Source organism: Balearica regulorum, chromosome 3 (assembly GCF_011004875.1).
Source record: "Balearica regulorum gibbericeps isolate bBalReg1 chromosome 3, bBalReg1.pri, whole genome shotgun sequence".
In the NCBI taxonomy this organism is placed as follows: Eukaryota; Metazoa; Chordata; class Aves; order Gruiformes; family Gruidae; genus Balearica; species Balearica regulorum.
Window position 1 is genome coordinate 58,484,524 of NC_046186.1, and position 25,309 is coordinate 58,509,832.

The 25,309-nt window shown below is 41.2% G+C and overlaps 1 protein-coding gene across 2 annotated transcripts in view; it reads left to right on the forward strand.

The window, feature by feature from the left end:
* Positions 1-25,040, forward strand: part of NKAIN2 (sodium/potassium transporting ATPase interacting 2) — a 561,621-nt gene extending 536,581 nt beyond the window's left edge. For both annotated transcript variants that reach the window (XM_075748023.1, XM_075748024.1), the window contains exons 6-7: positions 16,329-16,410; positions 21,929-25,040. In XM_075748023.1, coding sequence (XP_075604138.1) covers positions 16,329-16,410; positions 21,929-21,938 — 92 coding nt within the window. In that variant the 3' untranslated portion in view covers positions 21,939-25,040. The remainder of the gene's footprint in view (positions 1-16,328; positions 16,411-21,928) is intronic.
* The last annotated feature ends 269 nt before the right edge of the window (positions 25,041-25,309 follow it).

The following is a 25,309-nucleotide window of genomic DNA, read 5'->3' on the forward strand; positions in this document are numbered from 1 at the left end:
AGCATCCAAGAGTCAGGCAGGGGCATGTTCCCAATTTTAACCAGAGAAACATATCAATTCTGCTCCAGAGCAGAGAAGGTGCCTCATCTTCTGTTGGCACGGAGCCTCAACTGTAGAAGCACAATCAGGTTGCTTTTAAGCTGCTTCAGCTGAATTAGCTTCACTCCCAGAGTAATTGGAACAAGCTGAAAGAATTACTATTTCTCCATTCTTTATGTAGATTATATTAAGAGAACAAATGAGTGAGGGTAGAATTAAGCAAACATTTCACTAAGATTAACCTGCTCTAACCTCACTAAAGGATTAGGAACAGAACAATACAGTGATCAAATCAGGGTCATAACTAGGGCTGAATCAGCAAGTCTAGAGGTTTTAATTACTCACACACCAAATAAATCCCGCAGCAGGTCCCCTAAATCAAAGCACAAGTCCACACTACCTTTCATGAGAACAATCTGCTTTGGGTTAATTCTGCATCAAGGATTAAAGAGGAAGCTGCTTTCCCTCCTGATACAGTCCCAAGCAGTGTTCTAACACTGGGTTCACTGGAGCCAAACTACAGCACCTATCTCCAAGGGTCAGACAAGGGTGGCTTTTCCCCAGCTACTCCTTTTGACAGTGATTTGTTGCTCCCAAAGGTCCCTTCTGCCCCTCTGCTCCACTCTTGTGAGACCCCACCTGGAGTACTGCGTCCAGCTCTGGGGGCCACAGTGCAAGACAAATGTGGACCTGTTGGAGAGAGTCCAGAGAAGGGCCATAAAGATGATCAGAGGGCTGGAGCACCTCTCCTGTGAGGACAGGCTGAGAGAGTTGGGATTGTTCAGCCTGGAGAAGAGAAGGCTCCAGGAAGACCTTATAGCAGCCTTCCAGTACCTGAAGGGGCCTACAGGAAAGCTGGAGAGGGACTGTTTACAAGGGCATGTAGTGACAGGACAAGGGGTAATGGGTTTAAGCTAAAAGAGGGTAGATTTAGATTAGATATTGGGAAGAAATTCTTTACTGTGAGGGTGGTGAGGCACTGGAACAGGTTGCCCAGAGAAGCTGTGGCTGCCCCCTCCCTGGAAGTGTTCAAGGCCAGGTTGGATGGGGCTTTGGGCAACCTGGTCTAGTAGAGAGTGTCCCTGCCCATGGCAGGGGGGTTAGAACTAGATGATCTTTGAGGTCCTTTCCAACCCAAACCATTCTGTGATTCTATGATTCTATGATTCTGAATCATGTTCCCTGTGGCTGTGGGGAGGAAGAACTCTGAGGCTTGGAGTGCCTCGGGTCTCCATCTGGGAAAGATGGGGCAGGACGGGTGCCCAGCAGGTCTGCTGCTGCCTCAACACTCTCCTCTTTGCTATTGCCACTGGTATGCCTAAGCCATTGTCATTCTTACCTCATTAGCATTATTAGCTGCAGCAATTAAAAATAAAGCATGAAAATGTCAGCAACGATCATTACTTGGAGGCATCCAACGGCTGTAAACTTATTGGAGCTCCTCATTTGTTTTCCAAAATCGTATTAGGCCTGCATTTTTCAAAGGCTGCACATTATTTTTAATAACATCGAAATGTTCGTTTAATGTGCATTTCCTCACTAGCAATTTGGCTCCCTGCTATAAGCTGTTACTGCCTTAGTAAAAGAAAATTCAATGTATTTTTGAAAATGTTATTAAATATACAGATATTTTGGGGAAAACTCTGGAATGTAAGCAATAAAGCAGCATCATCCTGGGGCTTTTTGTCTGTAAGCAATTACAAAAGAAACCTGGGCTAGTGAAGTGGGAATTCTGCACTCGCTTTGCAGGTTCTGTTGAGGGAAAAGGGACTGGGTTGTTATTAGAGGGACAGCTTTGGCTGGGAAGGAAACCCAGCCTAGAGAACATCAGCAATTCAGTCTGTGTCCCACAGTAAAATCCTAATGCAGAAGGCTCCCTTGCAGATCCAGATATGGAGAAGAAACTGCTTTTACCTACCATACCACAATGGCAAGGCAATCAGAGAATAAATATGGACTGTCTGACTGTTCCCTGAGTACCATGAGGTACAACCTTTGCACTGTCTCACACTAGCAGGGATCCAACTTGCACATACACTGTCTTCTTTTCTCTTGGCATTGTTTCCAGGTAAATTGCAAAGCAAAGGAAATTGCAACTGGGTAAATAGATTTTTGCTGCATATTGCCTTGAACCCAGGTTTTGGGGATGTCTGGGACAGAAGTAAAGTTCTAGGTAACTCTTTAAATTATTTCACACACTCCACAAAAGCTTCAATTCAAGATTCTATTTCAATTACTGAAAACGCTCCCCCCAGATAGGGAATATCTACTGGTGAGCAATATAGCATAGCAATTATTTGCCAATAAACTCAGTGCCAAACAACAATCTGCTCTGGGATCCTAGGCCTGACCTGGGAAGCACAAGGTGCTGACAGAGATTTTCTTTTAAGAGACAATATTAAATTCATTAGTTGTGAGAGATGTGAAATTTTGACAAACATATGGGATAGGTAGAAAAGCCTTTTATTTTTAGCTCTGTTACAGGCTGCCTTCCACCTCTGGGCGGGTTATTTAACCTCTCCACACTTCTGTTTCCCATATTTAAAATGGGAAATAATGACAGGGACAAACTCACAGGCGTGTTGCTTCATAACTTTGAACTTCTGGGATGAAAGGCACTATTGAAGTGCAGAACATGTTCACATATCACTTTATTTCTGTGCCAAATGCTTTTCACAATCTGCTTAGCAAGACATTACAGAGAAATAATACCTCGGCTTCCATCCCTGCTTAAAAATCTCTAAAACAAAGACAAAGAGAAACCAGTAGCAAACATTCAGCTATTAATTCTCCTTCTTTATTTCCCTTCCCATTTTCTGGTGAATATGGCTGTACATTCTGAGACTACCAGGACAGGAGAAAGATAGAAAGGAAACAGAAACTAAGGCTGAGGGAGATGAATGCAGATGACTGCAACCATCTTTCTGCCCAAGGCTGAGCTTGAATTCATGTCTAGAGGGTGCTGTCCTGGGCAGCCTGGCGGGTCTCTTCCCCCACCATCTGAAAGGTGACACCACAGCTGCAGTGTAAGCTGCAGCCCTACCAGTGCAGCAGTACCTGTTACACTCGTGTAACACAACACAAGATACGAGGTACCAAGTCTATCCAGCCCAATATCCAATATCCAGCAACAAAGAACATCTGATGCTTACTTCTGTATCTATTTGCCATATAGGCACATAAGAACACAACAAGTTTGTGGTTCTCTAAAAATCCTGACCATCATTTGCCGTTCAGGGACTTCCTTAGCCAGAAGCGGTCTCGTCATATTTCATTGCCCACAATGATCTTTTCCTGAAAGTGTACTCCTATGTTTGAACTAGGAACATTTTTATCAAACACAGCCTCCCAAGAGAAGGAGTTCCAGCACCTCAGCTATACATTTTGTTAGTTTTGCACCTACCTTATGTGTAATGTGTCCTGCATCTTTCTCTGAAAAACAGTGGTCATTCCATCTTCAGCTTTTCCATCTTCACCTTTTCCATGCTGCCACAGGTCTTATAAACTGTCATCAACCACCTCCCTCAGACTTTGCGGGAGTATTATAGAACTTGTGATCATTTTTTTGGTAGGTGGGAGGGGGTTTCTGCATCTTCAAACCCTTCATATCATTGAAATAATAGAAGCAGAATCTGTCACAAATAAATAGCAGTATCATAAGGAGAAACACATTTGCATTTTTGGGCCCCTCACTGATGCCACAAAAAGTCAAGGATGGTATTCATATCACATACCTACAGCTGCATGTAATTAGGCCTGCAGTTTAAACTAACAATCAAGATTTCCACCACAGTCAATGGAGGCAAGAATGAAACTCCAAAGAGCAATTTGCACTATCTGTGGTAGACACCTCTCTCACAACAGGGTGAATCACAGGTCTGACTTGCTTGGGTAATGCTAAGGACAGCCTAGGCAGTCTGCAGAGGGAACACAGGCGCAAATAAGCGTAGGAACAAATACAAGCCGATATTTAAAACACAATTGTTCTCCAACTGTTGAACAGGTCATTCATGAATGAGAATTCAATGAACAGGCTACAAAAGCTGAAGCTACAGCTTGGTTTTGCTCAGCTGCACTCTCCTGCACTCTCCTAATTTACAGCCTGTGGCTAAATTAGAAGCTTTTTCCATTTACTTGTTTCATTTAGTGTGGTGACTGCTACGTGAACTAACTAAACCAAAGGGAGGGAAATGGGATGCCTTCGGCTGTTAGGATGCTGATGGAAGCGTGAAGGGAGAGAAGCCTTTGAAATCCCATGGTACTGCCTCCTGCTTGTCATCCTAAAGAGAGCTGTCTTGGAGAGCCGCAGTGCCACCAGGAACATTTAGGAAATTCTGTGAGATGCCTGTACAGCATCAACCTTTTGCACATATCAATAGCTGGTTCCTGTGTCACTGAAATTTCCAGTCATGTCCTGTCTTGGAGGGGACCTTTCGCAGAGCAGAAGGCTGGTGTTGAGCACCTCCTTGTCCTCGGTGCAGAGCATAGGCACTCCTCATCCCACAAGGCGTGCTCGCTCATTAGAAAGCACTGGCTGAAAATGTCTGAGCTGCAGAGTCCGAGGCTGAAGCGCAGGGGGGAAAGCCTATGGCAGGAAGATATGACAACTGAAATCGACTGGATTTGAGATGCAAATGGACCTGAGCAGTCCAAGGTGTCATAGGGTTTGGCAGACGTTACACAGCCTGGTCTGTGATCATTTGGCACTGAACTGAACAGACAGAAACAAACTTAAAGCTCAGAGGAGGTGCAGTTCGTTTAAATAATAGCAAGTAATTAGTCTGAAGACAAAATCAGTGATGGCATTTTATAATTACAATTAATTTAAAGGTTAATTTCTTTTGGTGCTAAAATCTTATTTAAAACATTTACCAGGAAAGGAAATTAGGATGTTACTATCTAGATGCATAGTATGCTTCTGGGAATCCATGCCTATTATCACTAGAAAATTAGGTTAGACTCAAAATGGGAATTTCAATTCATTTTAGTGTATAATAGATGATGGTCAGGATCTTGAGTCAGAAGGGTTGCTTAGGGTAGACTGTACAATTTGCATTTTCTTTGTTTGTGGGATTAATTGCAAATGTTTCCAACAAAAGGGCTGGGTTTATACATGAACAAGCTTGACATGAAAAGAAAATTGGTTATGGATTGCTGCTTTCGTAACTAATGAAGTTGATGTTTAAGGAATCCCTAGGAGACAGGGCTGTGGTACGAGGCAAATATATAAATAAAATCACACAGGGGAAAATGGTGGTGTTGCTGGCTCCATCTATGATAATTTCTCTTCTCCCTCACTGTCTTTCCTGCCACTCCCCTTGCATCCATCAATGCTTCCTGTGGGGGTTGTCAACCTCAAGTTTAAAAAAATGTCCAAATAACATAACGTAGAGCTTGAAGGAAGTAACATTTCCATTCCAGTAGCTCATCACAATGGGATACTGCTTAATGAAATCAATGCATTCTAACAGCCAGGGGGATATATTTACCTTGCATCATTTTTTTTTTAACTATTCACCACTCATGTTTTACATTTTTATGAAAGACAAGTTGCAGAAAAATTGGAAAAGATCCACATATGTGAAAAGGGAATGAACATTTAACATCTCTTTTATGAAGAAAGATACATTTCGTACCGAAATATTTTGAAAATTTTACTTGTCTTGTCATGAATTAATTGTTTCAAGAGAGGAACACAAAGAAATCCATTTCATGCAGCAAAGTCCTACACAGTTGCATCAAACCAGTAGCAGAAATGAGGTAGCAACTAGTGATGGCTCTGACAACAAAAGCTGCGGATGATTTGAAGAGATGCTTGGGGTTTTGCCACAGTTGAATAGGATGTGGTCTTCCTGGCCATGAAAATGTTTTGACATTTAAAAATAAACAAAACTCATATTCAAAATCAGGAAAAAATAGCAAAATCTGAGACTCTCCACAAGCTGAAAATTACACAGAAAATAGTTCCAGGCAGACTGTTGTGTTTTGTTTTGATGCTGGTGAAAGACTTAATTTTGATGCAAGTCATTTATTGCTACTTTGCGCTGAATGTGGGGGGCAGGCTTTGGAGGCAGATCCTCCTGCGCTGTGCCCCGGGGGACCACCTCCTTCTTTGCCCAGACGGAGGGAGGGCAGCTCAGTCCCATCAAGCACAGGTGGAGGAGCAGCCATCAGGCAGCCGTGTGAGGCTGCTGGCCACCTTCCCCACCCTGGTTGCCCAGCCCCTGTGGGCAGCTGGCTGCCTCCTTGGGGATTTAGCTGAAATGAGCAGGCGTAACGCAGCAGGTCCTGGCCAGCCAAGCTCTGTCTGGACTGAAGGACGGCAGCATCTCAGAGAGGAGCAGTGATGAGCTGCTGAGGGTGGACTAGAGTCATTAACCATTTCCAGTGGCCCTGAAAAGAACACCTGCCCACAGCCCTAGTGTCTTCCCCACTGAGAGAGTCAACATGAGCTCCTTGCAGCTTTCTACGTGCCTGGGACATTGCTTTGTACTAAATTATTTTTATCAGCATGCCTTCTGTTAAAGTTTTCCTTATTACTTTTGCTTTTAAATATCTAGATAGGTCTTCATTAGCATTGGATTGTTAACTTTCATAGATTTGGGCCTTAATTCTCCACTTTGTTGCACCTACTAATGACTCTTATTCTAATTTATTAGTGTGGTGGTCACACTTGGAGACCACTGCTCCAGACATTTTTTTTTTCCCTTTTTCTGTTTTTTCCTCTCTTTATCACTTGCCCCTGGCAATGATCTGGCTAAGAACAATTTTTTCCTAATGATTCATTTGATAACCTCAATGATAATTCAGTCTACTCCACATTTTTTTTTAATTCTTAGAATGATTTGTCAGTCAAAACCTATTTCAGGGCTATTTCATTCAGTAATCAAGCATGAAAATTTGAAAGCAAATGGCTATTATCTAGCAGTGTCCATGTCTGTCCAGTTTAGAAAAATAATATATTCTTTGGACTATTAATATTCTCATAGTTGAGTGGAGGTCTTTTACAGAATCTTTACTGAGCATCAGACAAGCCTTGCAAGGCCTTGCAGTGGTCAAGCAGCAACCTACCTGACTGGAACCCTATTTCCAGGTCTATAAGCTTAACAGGTGTCTTGCTGCATTTGTTAGATATAAAAGGCAGCGCTGACCATTTCAGTCCAGTATTTCTCATTGCTGCATCTCTGCTCCAGCCATTTCCTCCTGGCCTCTGGCTCTTGTTCTCACCTGCCCTATCCCTGGTCCATGTTTCTGCCTTCAGCTGCTGAAGCCTCACTCATGCCTCCCAGCCCTGGTTACTCCTGGCTGCTTTCATCCTGGCTCCTTTCTTCTCAGCCATGACCCTGGTTCCCACTTCCTTGACACAGTTCCTGCCACTGGCCAGCCCTGCCTTGCTGAGGTATTGCTCCAGAGCATAGTCTTCCTCACCTCCTGCCCTGAGCCTCTTCTGCTGACCAGACCCCTTCTCCACCTGGGAGTCTGAGATGCATTCTAACTTCTCTAATTTCTGGACCATCAGCATCATTCATCCTGGTGTTTTCTGCTAGGTACAACCATTAGCTAGGCTCACCTTAAATGCAATATCTGCATCCCTGCTTGGTCCCAATTATAGGGAGTAACAGGCTGAGATCCCTGTCAGTACCTTTCTAAGGGTGGTGACACAAGGTGGTGCTTATCAGGTTTCACAAACCTGCGTACCGCCCTCGTCCTTCATCTTATCTCAGAAAGGCTGATCAAAGAATTAGCCAGGGGATTAGCAGCAACAGAAGCAGAAGAAGATGCTGCAAGCACTTATCTGACAAGAAACAAGATGAAAGGAGAAAAATCTGGAGGAAAAGCCTCTGTGAAGCAAAAAATTACAGAATAATTTTGACTATTATAAAAGTAAACAGCATGGAAATAGTGGTAGTGGGGCAGAATCTGAGCTGAGAAACTCCACCAAAATTTGTGTAGTTTTCCTTTGCTGCTCCTGTGGACATCATAGGGCTCAGAAATGCACTGAGGGTACAGTGTAAAAATCTGAAGTTTTAGTTTCACCTTGTGAATGGGTGAGCTAAGAGCACTCACAGGAGGTTACTGGCTGTTTGGCAGAAATGCAGTTCATCACAGTGCAAGAACCGGACCAAGCGTCCAAGTCCTTAGACCATTTCTGAACCCTCCTGTGCTGGCAGGAAGGGCACAGCCTCACATATTGGCAGATGCCCTCCTTCCCACTGCTTTGCCAGGGATTGGCTCTGTCCCATTTTGCGAGTCTAAATCGCTGTGCACTCAGCACAACGACCAATAACGTTTGATTATCATTGCAAGCTAACTTTATTGAGATTGTATTCAAGCAAACCTCCTCTTGTGTGCTATATTGTGGAAAAGCCACGAGGCCACGCTCACAGCGTAAAAAGGCAGCAGCACTAACGTGTTTGAAAGCGTCTTCACCAAACAGCAAGGCAGGTAGCAGGATACTGGCAAAGCTGCAGGAGCAAGGGTGTCCCCATATGTTCTGTTATATTTTTACCATGTGTCATTTCCAAAGTTATTAAAACCAAGCCTAATTTTACTCCTCTCCATTTTTTCTGAGCTTGCCCGGTTTTTAGCTACCAGCATTTGTGCACAGCTCTCCCTTGTCTCACACACTCACTTCTGCACCAACAGTGCCTCCAGTGATGTTATTAGCTGTAGTTTGTTTGCCATCTCTCCTCACTCCCAGCTATGGGTGCAGTGGAGTGCCTTGCTGTGGCAGTGAAGCTTAATCACTGTACCTCCGAGGCCTGAGTCTGGTGGGGGCAAAACTTTGGCCTCCGGAGCTGTTGTACATAAGTTTAACACCTCACGTGTCAGATGTAGCACATGTACACCAGATGTTCTCTCTCTGCTATACCATGCCAGAAATACATTCATTTATGACATGCATGTGTAAGAAGCATCCATGTGCACATGCGCTTGTGCTTCCCTGGTCATTAGCACTTTTTAAATGGTACCATCTTTATAATGGCTAATTGTATTTTTTTAATATTATTTTAGTGGTTTATATTCATTAATATATTTAAGGACTACCATGGTGCCAAACTCTGTACAAACATGAACATCAACCCTGTTTTTTGGAGCTTGCAATCTACGTATTAGACAACAGGCAACTGGTGGGTACAGACAGAAAGTGAGCACAAAGAAACTATGAGCAAATATTATTCACTGCAGTAGATAGCAATATCAGGGCATTGGCAATGTAATTACTGCCAACAGAGCAAAGAAGAGTTTAAGAGAAAATAATGAGACAACTGTTCTTCAAGAGGTTCTCACAAGTAGAGAAAGCATTTGGAAATTTTGCAAGTATGGAGGTCAAACTGGCAGCATGGGGGCAGAACTGAGCTTTTAGAAATGGAAGGGGGAGAGATTGATGTGGAGTCTCCACAAAAAGCTTTAAATGTAAAGATTTAGCTTCTACTTGATGTAATATGGAAGATGAAATCAGTAGCAGGACGCAGAGAGGAGTAACCTAGCCAAAGAGATGAGTCCTGCAGATTTCATCTCCTTAATCTTCATCTCACTCATTTGGTGAGTTCAAAAAAGAGGAACACTTGTGGTGTTTGACACTGAGAGCCCTGGGTAAATGTTAGAGCTGTGTCAACAGATAGAAAAGTCTTCCTCTTCAATGTGCAAAAATAATCTTTGGAAATTAAATCGTGCACAGCCCAAACCAAAGTTGACATCTAACTTATATCCTCAATTGACAGGCAGACTTGAGTATACAAGTGCCATCATTCACTATGAGAGGTAGCAGAGAAGGTTATGGAGGAGCAACTAAGAGTTCTGGTTTTAGCCATGCTGAACTGGAATTGATGTTTAATTATCCATGGGTAAATATCACAGAGAAGCTGAGATTTTAGTTTGTGTAGAAGGAGCAGAGTGAGCAGAAGACAGGTACTCCATGACACCTCCGAGAGCCGATGACAGCAGAATTTGTGTTTGCAAGTGCAACTACCCCGTCTACCGGAGGTGGAGAAAAGTAAAAGGCAGGTGTTACTGCTCATGGGACTCCAGCAGGATGCTGGAGAGAGAACCACCAAGAGAAGAGAGAAATAATGAGAGGAGGAAGGTGAGCACCTGCAGGGGAGAGAGCAGAGGTCAGTGAGGCAAAGGTTTAAGGAAGAAGAGAGCAGTGGCTGTGCAAAAGGTGGCTGGATGTCCACGGAGAGGACTGTGTGCACTGGGTTACTAGTACCCAAATTTGGATAGGAAGAGGTGATCTGACTGCAGTTCAAGCTGCATGCAAGGGACAGAATACAAGATGGGAGAAAATCTACAGAAATGGTGGAAAGTGTTTGAAAGTGTTTGAAACCATCAGGAGAAAAAGAATGAGACAAGCAGGGGTAAGGGTGGGGCTGATTTTTTTATGAAAGGAATTTACATGTATTTGTATTGGGAGGGAAATGGAAAAAAAAAAGAGATCAAAAGAGTCTGTCACTGGGACAAGCAGAAGTTTTACAGGACAAAATTCCTGTGACTGTACTAAGAGAGAACGGGAAATGAACCGTAAAAGGAGTGAAAAAGGCTGGCAAACTGAAGAGAGGAGGACTACTTTATCAGTTTGCTCATACAAGAAATTGAGAGATGGTGTGCAGAGAAACAAGTGGAGATGGGAGGAAGGAAGCAGATGAGGAGGTGATGGGCGTGTCTGGGATGGAACTAATAAAGCCAAGCCACTTCATCAGGGAGATGGATAAAGTGAAGGAGGAGAGAGGAATCAGTGACAGAGGTCACCCTCATTACAGAATTACTACCAAAGACATTTTCACTCTTAAATAAAGAAGCCCTGGGCAGGAAGCGGATGTGGTGGTGAAGGCAGGCTTGAGTGCTGGCGGTAGATTCATCACTGTGAGAGACAGGGCCTCGTACATCCATCCGTCATGGGTAGGGATGAGATAATCAGTAAAACAAACAATAGTAGCAAAGAAACAAAGTAAGGAGAGGGTTTGATAGCAGTCAAGAAGTCATCCATAGTGCAGGTCACAGGTTTGTCAAGTGTAAGGCTGTTTCCCAACCTTTCCCTTTCCTTTTCTTTGCAAATAAAGCCCCTCATCCTCCTCCCCATTACTAAACTCTATATCCTTTCATATCTAGGCTGCATTGATTTCTGCATGCTTACTAAAATGCAAGGAAAGCCATAGCGTCAGTCATGTTTCTATACACATATGCCCTAAATGACTTTTTGGGTCAGATCTTAAGCTAATGTAAACTATCATTGCTTCAATGAAGTCACTGAAGATATGAATACATATATATATATATATTAGCTGTGGGCCTGAATCTTTATACTTCAATATTTATGTCTTACAGAGGAAAATTTCTCTAAGAATAGTGTTCAGTCTTCTGGTTTCTTTTCTGCATCTTTCCTTTTGCTTTCTATAGGAAGACGTTATTGCTTTTATTCCACACTGTTTCCTATCTCTTCGTCCATCTGTTAATTTAATCAGTTTCAATGTTTCTCACGGCAAACTTCCTAGAAAGTCCCTTCTCCCATATGCACATCCATGCTAATGGGGTCTTTTTTTGTACATCCCAGTTTAATGGGCCCTCTATACACCACAAACTTCCAGAAATGAAAAATGAGAAACCCATTTATGCCTCTCATCCTGTCCTGATATACACAAGAGACAGTGGAGACTGTGACTGTGAGCAGAAGCTGAAACTTCACATCCCTGTGGGTGCTTAGTAATAGAAAATATGTCCCTATTTTCAGCCATATGTCCTGTCTGTGTTACAGTTGTAACCACAGACATATGCCTGACAAGCCCCTTAACACCACAAAAGGAAGAAAATACTCAGGCTGAATTTCTTATAACATATTTTACAGATAAATAGTACTGCTATTATCCTATTCAAGTCCAGCTAGGAAAATAAGCATCTCAGCACCCAATATTTAAAAGGAATGGGATTCTGTGTTTATTTATATATGCACATGTGCTTTTACTAAAGCAAAACATGACAAAAGAACCACTTCTGATAACAGTGACATGTAAGATGAATGTAAAATAGAATACTCAAAAATCTGTTTGATAGATGAGGTTAAGGATGGAAGCCTCTGCAGCAATTCAGCTAATATGAGCCTTGTTTTATTCATCTCATGTTACTGCTGCCAGGAATGTATCAGTCGTACGACACTTTTAGTGACCTTTCAGGCACAGCCAGAATAAAATGCCTGCAGAAAGGGCAGCATTTTGCATCCTTTAAGAAACTAGCTCAGAGTCCACAGGGAGGTTTTAGCACAGGCTGGACACCGCAGGCTTTGCAGTGATGAGAAACTACCACCGTCAAAAAAACTTGCTACAAAGAAATTACTGAAATCCTTTTGTATTGGAGTTTACTTTCTATTACTTACCTTTACCCACCTGGCAAAGTGTGTTGTTACGTGTAGGAAGTCATTGTATGCCTCCAACAAGGTCACAGTAGTGCTCTCTGCCCCACCATCATTTGGTTACAGACATGGGAACTTCCACTGTCAGTTAAATGCAGAAATGTCTCTACAAGCTTGCGTTGTTTGTCACTTGGCAATCTGGTTTGTTAACACTCTGTGTTTACTTTGTGCAACAGGGCAAAGACACAATGCATGCAGAGATATTCAGCTTGCATCTTTCTCTCATGCCCACACAAACTTATTTTACTCAAAGAAATCTTTTTCTAAACATGTTGGTTTAGCTTTCTGAAAACAACTCTAAAAATCACCTTTAAGACCTTTTGCTCCGTGACAGCAAAACAGAGTAGCTATGCCTGCAGCCTTCTAATAATGGTTTATCAGTTGCTTGAAGGGTCTTGGGAAGTACACAAGACATGCAAAGCTGGACAAATACATAGAAGCAACATCCATAAAGTGGCACGTGTTGACACCAGTGAGACACTCAGCCCAAGACAGGTCTTTTCCGACTTGTGTTGGCAGAGGTCAAGAGTGAGGAAAAAAAAGGAAAACTGAGCAAAAGAAGAGCAAACCATAGCAGCAGCAAAGACTCATCCATTCTTTTTGCTGCTCTCTTTGTATTTGAATAAGAGGATTTTTATTTCCTCCCAGCTCAGCAGTTCACTCAACAGTATTCCTATAGTGAATTCTTCATTCTGTGCTTCCAAAGATATGATCACATTGTAATAAAGTTTTTCTGATAGTTACAGACAGTGAGTAAGTAGGAAACAACAAATGGCATTTATTATTGCCCCAGGGAGAAGGACTTGGGGGTATTGATTGATGAGAAGCTCAACAGGAGCCAGCAGTGTGTGCTTGCAGCCCAGAAAGCCAACCGTGCCCTGGGCTGCATCAAAAGAGATGTGGCCAGCAGGTCGAGGGAGGCGATCCTGCCCCTCTACTCCACTCTTGTGAGACCCCACCTGGAGTACTGCGTCCAGCTCTGGGGGCCACAGTACAGGAGAGACATGGAGCTGTTGGAGAGAGTCCAGAGGAGGGCCATGAAGCTGATCAGAGGGCTGGAGCACCTCTCCTGTAAAGACAGGCTGAGAGAGTTGGGATTGTTCAGCCCGGAGAAAAGAAGGCTCCGGGGAGATCTAATTGTGGCCTTCCAGTACCTGAAGGGGCCTACAGGAAAGATGGTGAGGGACTGTTTATCAGGGAGTGTAGTGACAGGACAAGGGGTAATGGGTTTAAGCTGAAGGAGGGTCAATTTAAACTGGATATTAGAAAGAAATTCTTCCCTGTGAGGGTGGTGAGGCACTGGAACAGGTTGCCCAGAGAAGCTGTGGATGCCCCCTCCCTGGAAGTGTTCAAGGCCAGGTTGGATGGGGCTTTGGGCAACGTGGCCTAGTGGAGGGTGTCCCTGCCCATGGCAGGGGGGTTGGAACTAGATTGTCTTTGAGGTCCTTTCCAACCCAAACCATTCTGCGATCCTATGATTCTATGATTCTATGATTCTATGATCTTGATTTTAGCAAGATTTTGACCCTATGAAAGGTTTGTAAGCAGGGCAGGAAAGCACTGTCCAGATGCCGTCATCATAGGTTCTGTGCAAAATTGCTTAAAACTCTATTTGAAATTTAGTTATCAACCAGCTGGGATGACATTTCAGATGGGATCCCACTGGGACGTCAGCTAGGGAAATAATTCTCTTCATTATTTTTGTTAACAGCAAGAGTAATAGAAGAGAGAACATTTGTAAAAATTTCAGATGAAACCAGACTGGAGGGGTATGAGCACTTGTGAAGATAGGATTAGAAGTCAAAATGATCTTGAAAAGTGTCTTGAAATCAAGAAGATGAAATTCAATATAGACAAATGCAAAAGAACTCCTGTGGCGAAGAATCAATCATCTCCAGATAAAATATGGACTACTTGGCTAGACTACAGTTAGTGTCAAAACATAAAAATAAATGTCTGGTTATTAAACATTTGTATGATGCTGTTGAAAAAGGAAGGAGAAGAAAAAAACAAACAAACGAACAAACAAAAAAAACCCCAAACCCCACCAGGTTATTTATTCCAGTTAATGTATAAAGACCTACATGGCAGTTGTTCCAGTTAGTCCTGATTTGTGCACCTCACTATAAGAAAAAGAAGCAGGCTGCAGAAAGATCTTCAGGCTTGGAAATTTAGAGGCTTGGAAAACAGGGACCGTGAGAAAAATTTGAAAGAACTAGGTATGCTTAAATCTGGAAAAGATGGATAGCATGAAAATACTTTTTGAAAATGCTTAAAAGTAGTTATGAAAGAAAAAAAAAGGCTCATTTGTCTTCATATCCATTGGGAGAAAAGGCCAAAATGTAGAAAAGTAGTTAATTTGCAGGAAATTACATTTAAATTAGACATTAGGAAGTTAGGTGCAGAGAAAGGCAATGCAGAGAGACTAAAGAACCTCCTTCATTAGAGATGTCAGGCATTAATTTAGTAAAACATCATTCTGGGATAGGAGCATACGTATGTTGCCACAGAGCACAGAACTGACTAAATTATTTCTGCAGGGCCCATTCTTGCCAGGGACAGGTTCAACAAGTCTGTGGTTGCAATGCAGACATACTGTACCGGTCCAGTCTAGTGTTTTGGTGGCTCTTTGCTTGCAAAGTAAATGGTGGACAGAGGGGTACAATAATTTGATTTAGTTACACACCTGGAATGCACATGACTGCATTGATAAGTGTGGCACACGTTGAGGGGTACCTTAGTACAAAATAACCTCATAAATGCAAGTTTTCAGGACTTCAACCACTGTGAAAGTTCTCAAACCAAAGGTTATAAATTTACATTTGTGATTTTTATGTGAATGTTACTGCATTTTAGATATACAAGAAGCTATCCTCTATCAAAGAACTTTTTTTTTTTCTTTTAATGTACACAGACACAGTCTGTCAGTAGCAGTGCCCAGATCAGTGAAAAATGCACTTCCTTACCTGAACTCTTTGGCCCTTTTATATCAAAGTAAATTCAAATACACATCTGCTATGTAAGAGACAGTATTTCAGGGATGAGAACTGCCCACAAATAACCCCCAAAAGCCAATAGTTGGGTCTCCTGGTACAAAGGAAGCAAAGGATGCACTTTTACCTGTGTAAAGAAAGTGTTATAGCAGGGAAACAGGGGTCTCGGGCTCAGATGAGATTGAATTGCCCTGGAAATTGTTTAAAATAAACATGAGAAGACCATCTGCAACTGGCAGTGGTGCGAATTAATAAATAGCTCCAACCCTACAACCTTCCCGCAGACCTCCAGTGCCTTGAGAGAAATGCTGGTTTCCTTAGATCTGTGAAGCCTCATCTCTCAAACTCACATAAATTGTTCCAGCCCTCTGTTCGTGCGTTTCAAACCAAATGTCAAAGCAGGGAATCAGAGAAACTTCTGTCTCTCAGACAAAGTTGGATCAATGCACTCTCTCCTCTACATCACTGAACCACAGTATGACAGCAAGCCAGACACAGTAATCACAGTCAGAAGCAACGGATTCATGCCAATAAATAAATGGGTTTCAGCATTTGTAATATCTGAATAGCATGTTGGTTTGTACTCCAGTGAGGCGGTCTACTTGAAAAAGAGGGATGTGTGGCTATTTCTGATAGACAGACAGCTGTTATAAATCCCTCATTGTCTTTCTGTGATTTTAAAATTAATTTCATTTTAAAATTTAAAAAGGGACTTTTCCTTTATTATTTTTTTTTAACCTTTTTCTGCATCTCCACAATTAGCTGGTCTATTTTTAACAGATTATTAGGTGGTACATCAAAAATCATTTGTGTGCTGGGCGGTTCTTGAATGATAGTGCCTATCACTTCTGAAAAGATGTTGCTAATGAAAGCAATTTTCCCCTTTTCAGTTGATTTCATAGGTGGATTTGACTCTTACGGCTATCAAGGTCCACAGAAGACATCTCATTTACAGCTACAGCCCATGTATATGTAAGTACTTAACTTCTGAGATATTCTGCAGAGTGGCAGGCTGATATTAAAGGATCATTAAGCTGAAAGATGACGTGACTTAAAAATTCAGAATAGGCCTTTTTGGAGAGACTGAATTCATGCTACACTTAAGCACCAACATTACTCTTCTGTTGAATTATAATTATTACTTATGGCAGGATACAATGTGTCAGAGTTGTTTAAACAACACCCAGCTCTCACCTGATTTTCTCCCATTTTCTTTCGAGTAGTTTCCACTCAAAGGCAATGAGAATTCTATTTAGTAAAAAAATACCCAAATCTGACAAAACTTAGTGGCAAAAGGTGTTTTTTATTAAATTTTATCAAAAGTTCAGCAACTTGCCAATTTAGTGGATGCATTTAATGTTTGTCTTAGCAGGACATCTGTTCACTGAGGCACCTCTGTACCTCATTTCCAGTCTGCACATTAAAAAAAAAAACCAAAAACAAAAACAAAAAAAAAAAACCAAAAAAACCCCCAAAACCCACAACAAATGTAACAACATATGGCTTTTAAAAACAGTTTGAATAGAAAACAATATGGAGTGACAACTCCATCCACTGCCTAGAAGTCCAGCCTGATATATTTGGAGATTAAATGGTTAATCAAATCTCACCACATGCACACAACCAGAATACATTCACACTAGAGCTAACACCCAACTATATACCAGTCCAGGAATAATCATCTCCAAATATTTCTTGTACTGATGCCAACTGCAATTCAGAACAGCCCTGACTGCCCAGATAAATCTTACCTTATTGCTGCAGCCTTTTGAAATGTTTTTCATTTACCGTCACTGGCCGACATGGTAAAAGCACAGCACAAAACAGCTCACAAAGGGGCAATGGGTTTGTTGGGGTTTTTTTCTTTCTTTCTCTTCCTAACATTTCTTTTGAGAAAAAAACCTGAACACAGGCAAATGATATCCATCCCAACATACACTTCCATTCACCCTTGAATGTAATTTCATTTTTTCTGATTAGTGGAAGCGTCTGCTAATAGATTAGTGGATTTTTGCATAGAATTGGCATTTACTCCCTTATCAGTGGTACAATCAATTTTGCGGTAGTGCTTAGGATTGGTTCCTTTGGGAGCTTTGCTAGGAGCTTTTTAATAATCTCAAATTACAATAGTACATATCTCCAATGCCATCTTAACTTCATCTTCCCATCTGTCTGTGCTCAAGTAAAGATTTTTCACCTGCATTTTTGGCACAGTGCTGTGCATTTAGAAAATGTTATTTCCTTCCTAGTATTATGTGTGGCTCATAGGTACTTAGAACAATTCTAATCCTATTTCTTTCTCAGTATACCATACCTTGTCATCAACATATGGAGCCCTCTAGCTGAGATATTATCCCATTCTCTTTATGCTCTCAGTGTTTCTTCCAGAACAGCAGATTGCATTTACTGATCATCTTCATACTGACTGGAAAGAAAGCTAGACCTGTAGAAAAAAAAGGAGGCAATATTTTTGAGCTTGTAGCTGAGACAGAGAGATACATGATTAGGCCATGTAAGCTGTGTTCTGCCTTATTTCAATGCTGCGTTCTCATTGGAGTAGAGGTGATTTCGCTGTCCTAACTGAGAGATAGAAATCTGTATGTAAGCTGACGTTTTGTCCAATCAAGCCACAAAAGTATTGCCATGTCTCAGCCAAAGTCGAAGATGCTTCATGTTTCCGTCTGACTGTACAGTATGTGACAAGGTTCTCTAGAATTGCCACAGCCTGTCCTTAAGTGGCTTTTACAGCACTTAGTAATACCTTTCTGTTATTTACAGCTGAGGCGCCCCAGAAACACATGCATATGTATTCACACTGCAGTTGCTCTGTAAATGTAGGCAGACCATTAGGTAGTGCAGTGACAAATTCGAATGTCAAATTAATCAAGCCGTGGTTTGATCTGCTTGTTGCACTATTTACAGCAATATTACGTACTGGAAATCAAAACACACTGATATGATAACAGCAGGCCATACTCAATGTTTTAAAGCTTTATTTGGTGGGAGGAAGAGTTTGGTTCCCTAGGGACCTTGTTCACCAAAGAACATCAGTGTTTGTTAGCCTCCATAGTATTCAAGGAGGAAAAAAGAAATACAGGACTTTACATTACTCTTTAGCCAATGTCACCTGCATTTCACAATGCTCAGCATGCCTAGAGGATGAGTAGAAGATAAGAATCATTTAACTTAGAAATGCAGAGGACAGGACAGGACAGGACAGGACAGGACAGAATAGAATAGAATAGAATAGAATAGAATAGAATAGAATAGAATAGAATAGAATAGAATAGAATAGAATAGAATAGAATTAGACCTTCTGCTTCATGGAGTCCGTTGCCATAGTCTCACCACTGTCCAAGGTATAATCATATCCTTCCAGGATACAACTATACCCATATATACCATACAGCTGTATTCATATAGCTATTTCCACAACTTTATCAACTGCTACAAAATGTCTTCAAATTTTGGAGGATATAGAAAGCATCACCCTGTTTAATTCTTGCAAAAGATCAAGAAAATACAAAGATAGATTGTTGCCATCTCTGCACTGTCTACTATTCAGGTTCACACTGGGTACAACTCATGTGCAGCTCTGGGTTTATGAGAGAAATAGGAGATAGTTGCCTTTAAAACATCTGGTTACTAAGTATTTCCGAAAGCACAATAGGACATCTCTCTGCTGTCTATGGTGTGGTAGTAACTGTAGGTGTGCTAGGCATGCTATGAAAGTGGAGGAGAACATATGGCCTCAGCTCTGAAGAGCTTACCAAAACAATATCAGCTTCTAATGGTTGTGCAGATTCTGTCAAAACACAAATTTCAACATGTATTTCAGTAATAAGCGCAGAGAACCTCCCGTATATTTACCAGATCGACTCATATAAAGAAAGTACAAATCTTAAAGACATACAGAGTCGTGTGGTAGGTCTCAGTCATCACTCACGTACTGCTTGCTGATGTGAATTGATTTAGTCGATTGTGATGACAGAATTCCATCAACACAAACTTTCATTTCAGTTCAAGCCAGACAGATTTATATCCAAGTGATTTAAATCAATTTTAACTGTTCTATACATGCACAGTTTAATTATTATCCTGAAGGAATGCTGAGTTTAGTATTTGTTAACTGTTAAGACACCCTGGTATGTAACCTGTTTCCTCCTGCGTGCTAAAGTTAGCAGTTCATTTTGTTAATTTGGAGGTTATACTGAACCTACACAAATTTATGCATGCAATTAAGTAATTATATTGATTTATTCAGGGTTCTTATGTTTACGTTTCTATTGTGTCATGAGGTTTTTAACTAAAGAATTATTACTTTTTATTTGTGATATAAATCAAGCTCTACTTATAAGAACATTCGAGCCCAGTTTAAATGCACACAGTACATTTGTATGGAATTTCATCAATTATGCAAAACTACTGTAAATGAACAGGATACTTAAGGAAAAAAAGTCTTGATTTATGAAAAGGAAGTGTTATCTGTAGGTAGTGAATTGAGGCAACTATCTCTGGCTACAATATCCTTAAATAGTCTAGAATTATTAGATTCAGGCTCACTGTGTTTCTTTTCTCTATATTTTAGGCTTTGAATTCCAATCACAACTCTCTTTATCGTCTCTCCCAATTTCACATTTAACTTAAACCAGCTTGCTTTTTAAAGAGAAAAATATATTCAATTTAAAATTATGTTTCAAATAAAACACTGGTGTTTTGGGGGAGGATTCTTATCGTGACATGTATCTACCTGCTATAAATAGCTTTTTTTATTATTTAAGTGCCAACAGTGTGCTCTATGCTGTACAAGCCAAGAAGCCTAGACAATCCCTTCAAAACGAATACACTTTTTAAACGGAACGGGAGAGAACTGGTGCTCATGTACCTCCTTGCAGTGTGGCCACAGCTGATGTCGTAAAAAGCAGCTTCCTGGCTTTCTGTGCTGGAGATGCCAGTGCTCATTTCCAGACCATGGGACAAGAACACAATAAGATGGTGGAAATCAATTGTCAAGAGAAAATTCTGCTCTTGGGAGGTGATCGAGGAAGGTGACTAAACACGGCATTGATTCCGATGCACATGAAAAAACACAGTTATGGTTGTGGAACAAGACTGCACTGCATGATCACTGCTCTAAAAACAGGAGGAAGGAGGGAGGGGAGAGAGATTTTTCTTTACGTTTTGCACAATAAACTTGTTTGCTCAAGAAAAGCAGTGAAGAAAAAAAAAAGCAAAAAAAAAAAAGCATGCATGTCTGATGCTGATGCCTAATGCACTGGAGAAATTGCTCAAAAGCAGTTCAGCCCTGAAGTGAAGCTTGCTTTCCTCGTATTCGGTGAAGTCTGAGAATCTTTGCATTATATATATTTTTTATATATATATGCAAACACATATGCTATATATGCATAGAAACACACACACCTATATGCATCCTTTTATATATATATGTGTGTGTGTGTATATATATATGCCCACTTACGTATATTCTGTTACACAGGACTATTGGTAAGAATTGATTTTCACTAGAAGGCACGCACTTACGATAGTTTCTGGCTAATAGGTCATACCTTTCACCAAATGTTGGAAGGAATTTGAGCCAGTAACTCAGGGACAGAGGGGTGTAGGGGTCGTTAATGTATTTGCCTTAATATCTGGTCTCATCTTTTCTGTCTCTTGTATTTACATGTGCATTACACTGGTGATGGTCTGCTAGCCTAAAACTGTAGTTATATGTCTAGACAATTGCACATCCAGAAGGTACCTACTTTACCATTCACTTGGAATATAAATGAAACATAGGACACAAAACTCAGCACCTAGAGTATAACCCCCGTGACACTCAGCAAGTTCACACAGTACAAATCTGCTGTGTTAGTCTCCTTAAGACTCATGTTTGTGGGATTCAGACATTACGGGCAACATTTCATTTTAATAAACTACCAGCTAAGCCTTATCTAGCAACTAAAATGGCTTGCCTGTTTTAGACTGTGAAAGTTGGAGTTGAAGAACATGGTTTTAAGCACAGCACTGTTCAGGTTGACAAGGCTGTGGCACTCATACATGCACGCTGCTTTGCAAGTGATCCTTGGGGCGACTTTCCCAGGCACCTGCGATTCAGCCCTTCTGTCCTCGTCCTGCCTCCCTTCTTGCTTTTCCAAAGATAGCTACAGTTCTGATGGATTATTGTACAGTTCAGCTCATCTTCCAGTTGACACATGGATATATAGTTAAGATTATAATTAAATATCACTCCTGCCTAGAATGGTTTAGAAAACCTGTGCTGACTTCTCTGACAATGTTCCAGAGAGAGAGACAAGCGACCACCTGAGCAAACACTTTGTGTTTCTGTCCTCTTCATCCCGTGTGCAGCTGAACTCTTACTGGTTGGTGGCTTACACTTGCTTGCAAAAGGGCACCAGAGCAGCAGGGCAGTGATCAGATAGGTATATGGTGAATTATAAATATCTTTCTTTTTCTGTCTTCCTTCTAGGTCAAAGTAAACATGAGGACTACTCAACATGGGCTGGAGGACCTGTCAAAGAAACTGTTTCAGGATGGCCCCCTGGTTCTTCAAAGAACAAAAAAATTCCAGTTTTTGTGCTAAAAACAAACAAACAAACAAAAAAGCCCAACAACAAAAAGCTGATTGAACAGTGAAACAAAAAAAAATGGACACCTTCAGCCCCTCTTTCTAACAGGTACTAAGGGAGATGCCCTGGACCCCCACCTTGGACCTCCTGCCTCCCAGCACCAGAAGGCCAGAGCAGAGGCGTTGGTGCCATCTTCTGGCTCTTCCCCACCCTGGCGGCTCACCTGGATTAAGACATGAACCCAGCCGATTCGGTGCTTTCAGAGCCCCCTCTGCACTCCTGGCCGCGTCGAGTCTCCTTAGTCAACACAACATTACAAATACCAGGATGACCTTGCAGCAGAAGTCAACAGACAGCGCGTTGTTTGCCCTGAAGGCTGTACAGTTCATACTTGCCTTAACCCAACTGCATTGCACATCAGAGAAACTCAGTGCAAGCTTTCTGAAGTAACGTCCTTTAGGCTCGACATGCTGCTGTTAATACTGAACGATTTCTAAGTCAGTGGTTTTCTTCTGTTTCGTTTTGTTTTGTTTTCGTGTCAGGGAATAAGGTTCTGTTGCTCCACGGCTCCAGAGCAACTGAGTAGAAAACTGCCAGCTGTCTGAGAAGTGCTTTACTTTTGAGGCTCCACAGTGGTCAAGAAACAAACAATTTATAATGGTTAAAAAAAAAAAAAAAAGAGAGAGAGACCTTTTGGGGGTCGGGGTGGGGAGAGGGGTAACACAAACTAATAGTTGAACCTACTGGAAATAAGCAGCAGAATCAGTGCTTCTTAATCCCGCTGTTTTTATTCATCACACTGTAGGTGCTTTTATAGCTATCTCTAAATGTCTTTTACTAACTACAGAGACATCTGCAGATTTCTATCAACAAAGGCCAACTGAATATGTACTAGCTACATTTACTCTTTTATATCTAATTTCAACTGAAAATTCTCTGTAAGTGAGCTTTTTTTTCTAATTGCACCATAAGGGATCCATATATTTTATTTTTTTGTTTCAGTTGGGGAGGGCGGGGAGGGACTACTTGAGTTGAAGAAATATTGGAGACCTTTTTGTGGTATATTTGGGGGATCTGTTGTGTGTTAGAACGTGTATTTTATCTTCCTGTATTATCGTGGCTGAAAAAAAAACTGTGCTGTTACGTAGTTGGCAACAAGATGCCTTTGGGAATTTTGCTAGTAGGTCAATGTGTATATGAAATATTCTGAACTCCTAGGAACATATGTTTTGTTCTACATCTGATCTGTATTTTCAAGCACTTGGGTGGCTTTCATTAGGAAAACCCCAATATTTTGCTCAGGCTTTTCAGAAACTTGGATTGTCATTGTTTCTTTGCTCAGACCCTGCATAGGCAAACGCACGCACCTACCACACCTGAGGTGACCACGTAGCTTTTGAGGGCAAGAGGGAAGGTCAGCTCTTGGAAAGGCTCGAGCTGCCCCTGAGCACCTCCCTTTTCCTTGCTGGGCAAACCCTCGCGCCCGCGCGGCTCCTGAGCTCCCACGGCCTCTGCGCTCACGCCACTCATCCATCCCTGTACAAACCTGTGCCCTGTGCTGTGTCTGCATGGATGTACAGTGTCACAAGCAACAACTCTGGACAATGACAGAGGAACAGGCATTCACCAGTGAAAATAAGATACGGGACATGTTCAGGAACTATACTTACATTTATTCAGTGAGATTTATATAGATAGATATATATATATATGTAAGTGCGTGTGTGTGTGTATGTCTATGTATATAAAATACACAGGAATAACTATTGACAGGGGCTGCATAACCCAGGAAGCACCCGATGCGCAGGGCCAAGGGCTCCAGCCCCAGAGCCCATTAGGGATTTCCTGCATGAATTAGGCATGTCCCCTAGGCCCAATCCCGTAAAGCATTCATTGATGATTTGGATCTCAAATTTAATTTTTCAGACTTGGGTACCTGAACTTCTGAGTTCATTCTGGGTAGAGCTGCTTTTCACCCCCTGGAAAATCATGCGACTTCCAAGTGCCAGGCTGAAATTTCCCATAACTTGAAAAATTTTGAATGTTTCTGCTTTCATGTAGTATTAAATATAGCAGACGCATAGCATTAAACACAATGTAGAGGTTTAACTGGGATGAAAATGTCCTAACAGGGTATTTTAGCTTTCCCTGTATAACAGTTAATCAAAATCATATTTCTATAAAAATAATTTTTTAATGTGAAAAGAAACCAGTTTAGGCACCTAAGCAGCGATCCAATTTTCAGAAGATAATTTTTCATACCTTTCAGTGATTTCCTACAGAACAGCTGCTGCTGGTAGTTAGCAATGTTAGAAGTCAGACAATTTAATGAAGTGTCTACACGTAGCTTTTAGGCCTGATATTAATTTAGAAAATTTTGGCCTTAATTTCTCTGTGTCTTAGTATTCCCATCTATAAAACGGGAATAATATGTGACCCACAGGCTTTTTGTGAGGGCTGAATTGTTAATGTTTGTAAAGTGCTTAGGAAATAGGAAGCACATCTAAGTATTAAGGATTAAATTATAAATGCATATTCATATGTTACATATAGAGTAGATATACACACACCCACATACTCACAGTATACATATATATACGCATACATACCTATATGAAATTGGTATTCATAACCCTGCTTAAGTTGCAGTTAGAGCACCACCATTAAAAAGAAATTAGGACTGTTGACTACTAAACTAAATGATTAGTGGACAGATCTCTTCTGGAAGCAGTTTAGAGCACAGTAATGTGAGAATATCTGGATGACATTTTTGATTTGTACAGCTGTATCCTCCTCAAAATCCAGTAAAGAATGTTATTTTTCTAGGCTGGGCTTTTGTTATAAACTTAAATATTCAGAAGGCAAGAGATACAATCCAAATGTGTCTTTTTTCTTTTCTTTTTGGCATTTGTTAATTCTGAATGTATTTTTAACAAAAGTGATTTTTTTGACTTACTAGTGTAATTTGCATTTTAAAAAAAATAAATGGAAAAAATATAGGTTTCCAAGCTATTCATGGCCCCCTGATGCTATTCATAACTTACAGGAAACTCAGAATTACTGAGCAACAATGCAGGATAAAGAATCCTATTACATTTACATGATGACAATCCCTATCTGTGCAGTGCATGGATGTGACAGCACTGAATAGAAATTGCCAGGTCATGACACCATTTTAACTCTGTCATAGGTAGCAGGTATTTTCATTATCACTGACACTAAAAGATTTCTTTTACAAGGCTGACTGCAATAGACTCTTCACTTAGAAAATGGGGATTTTT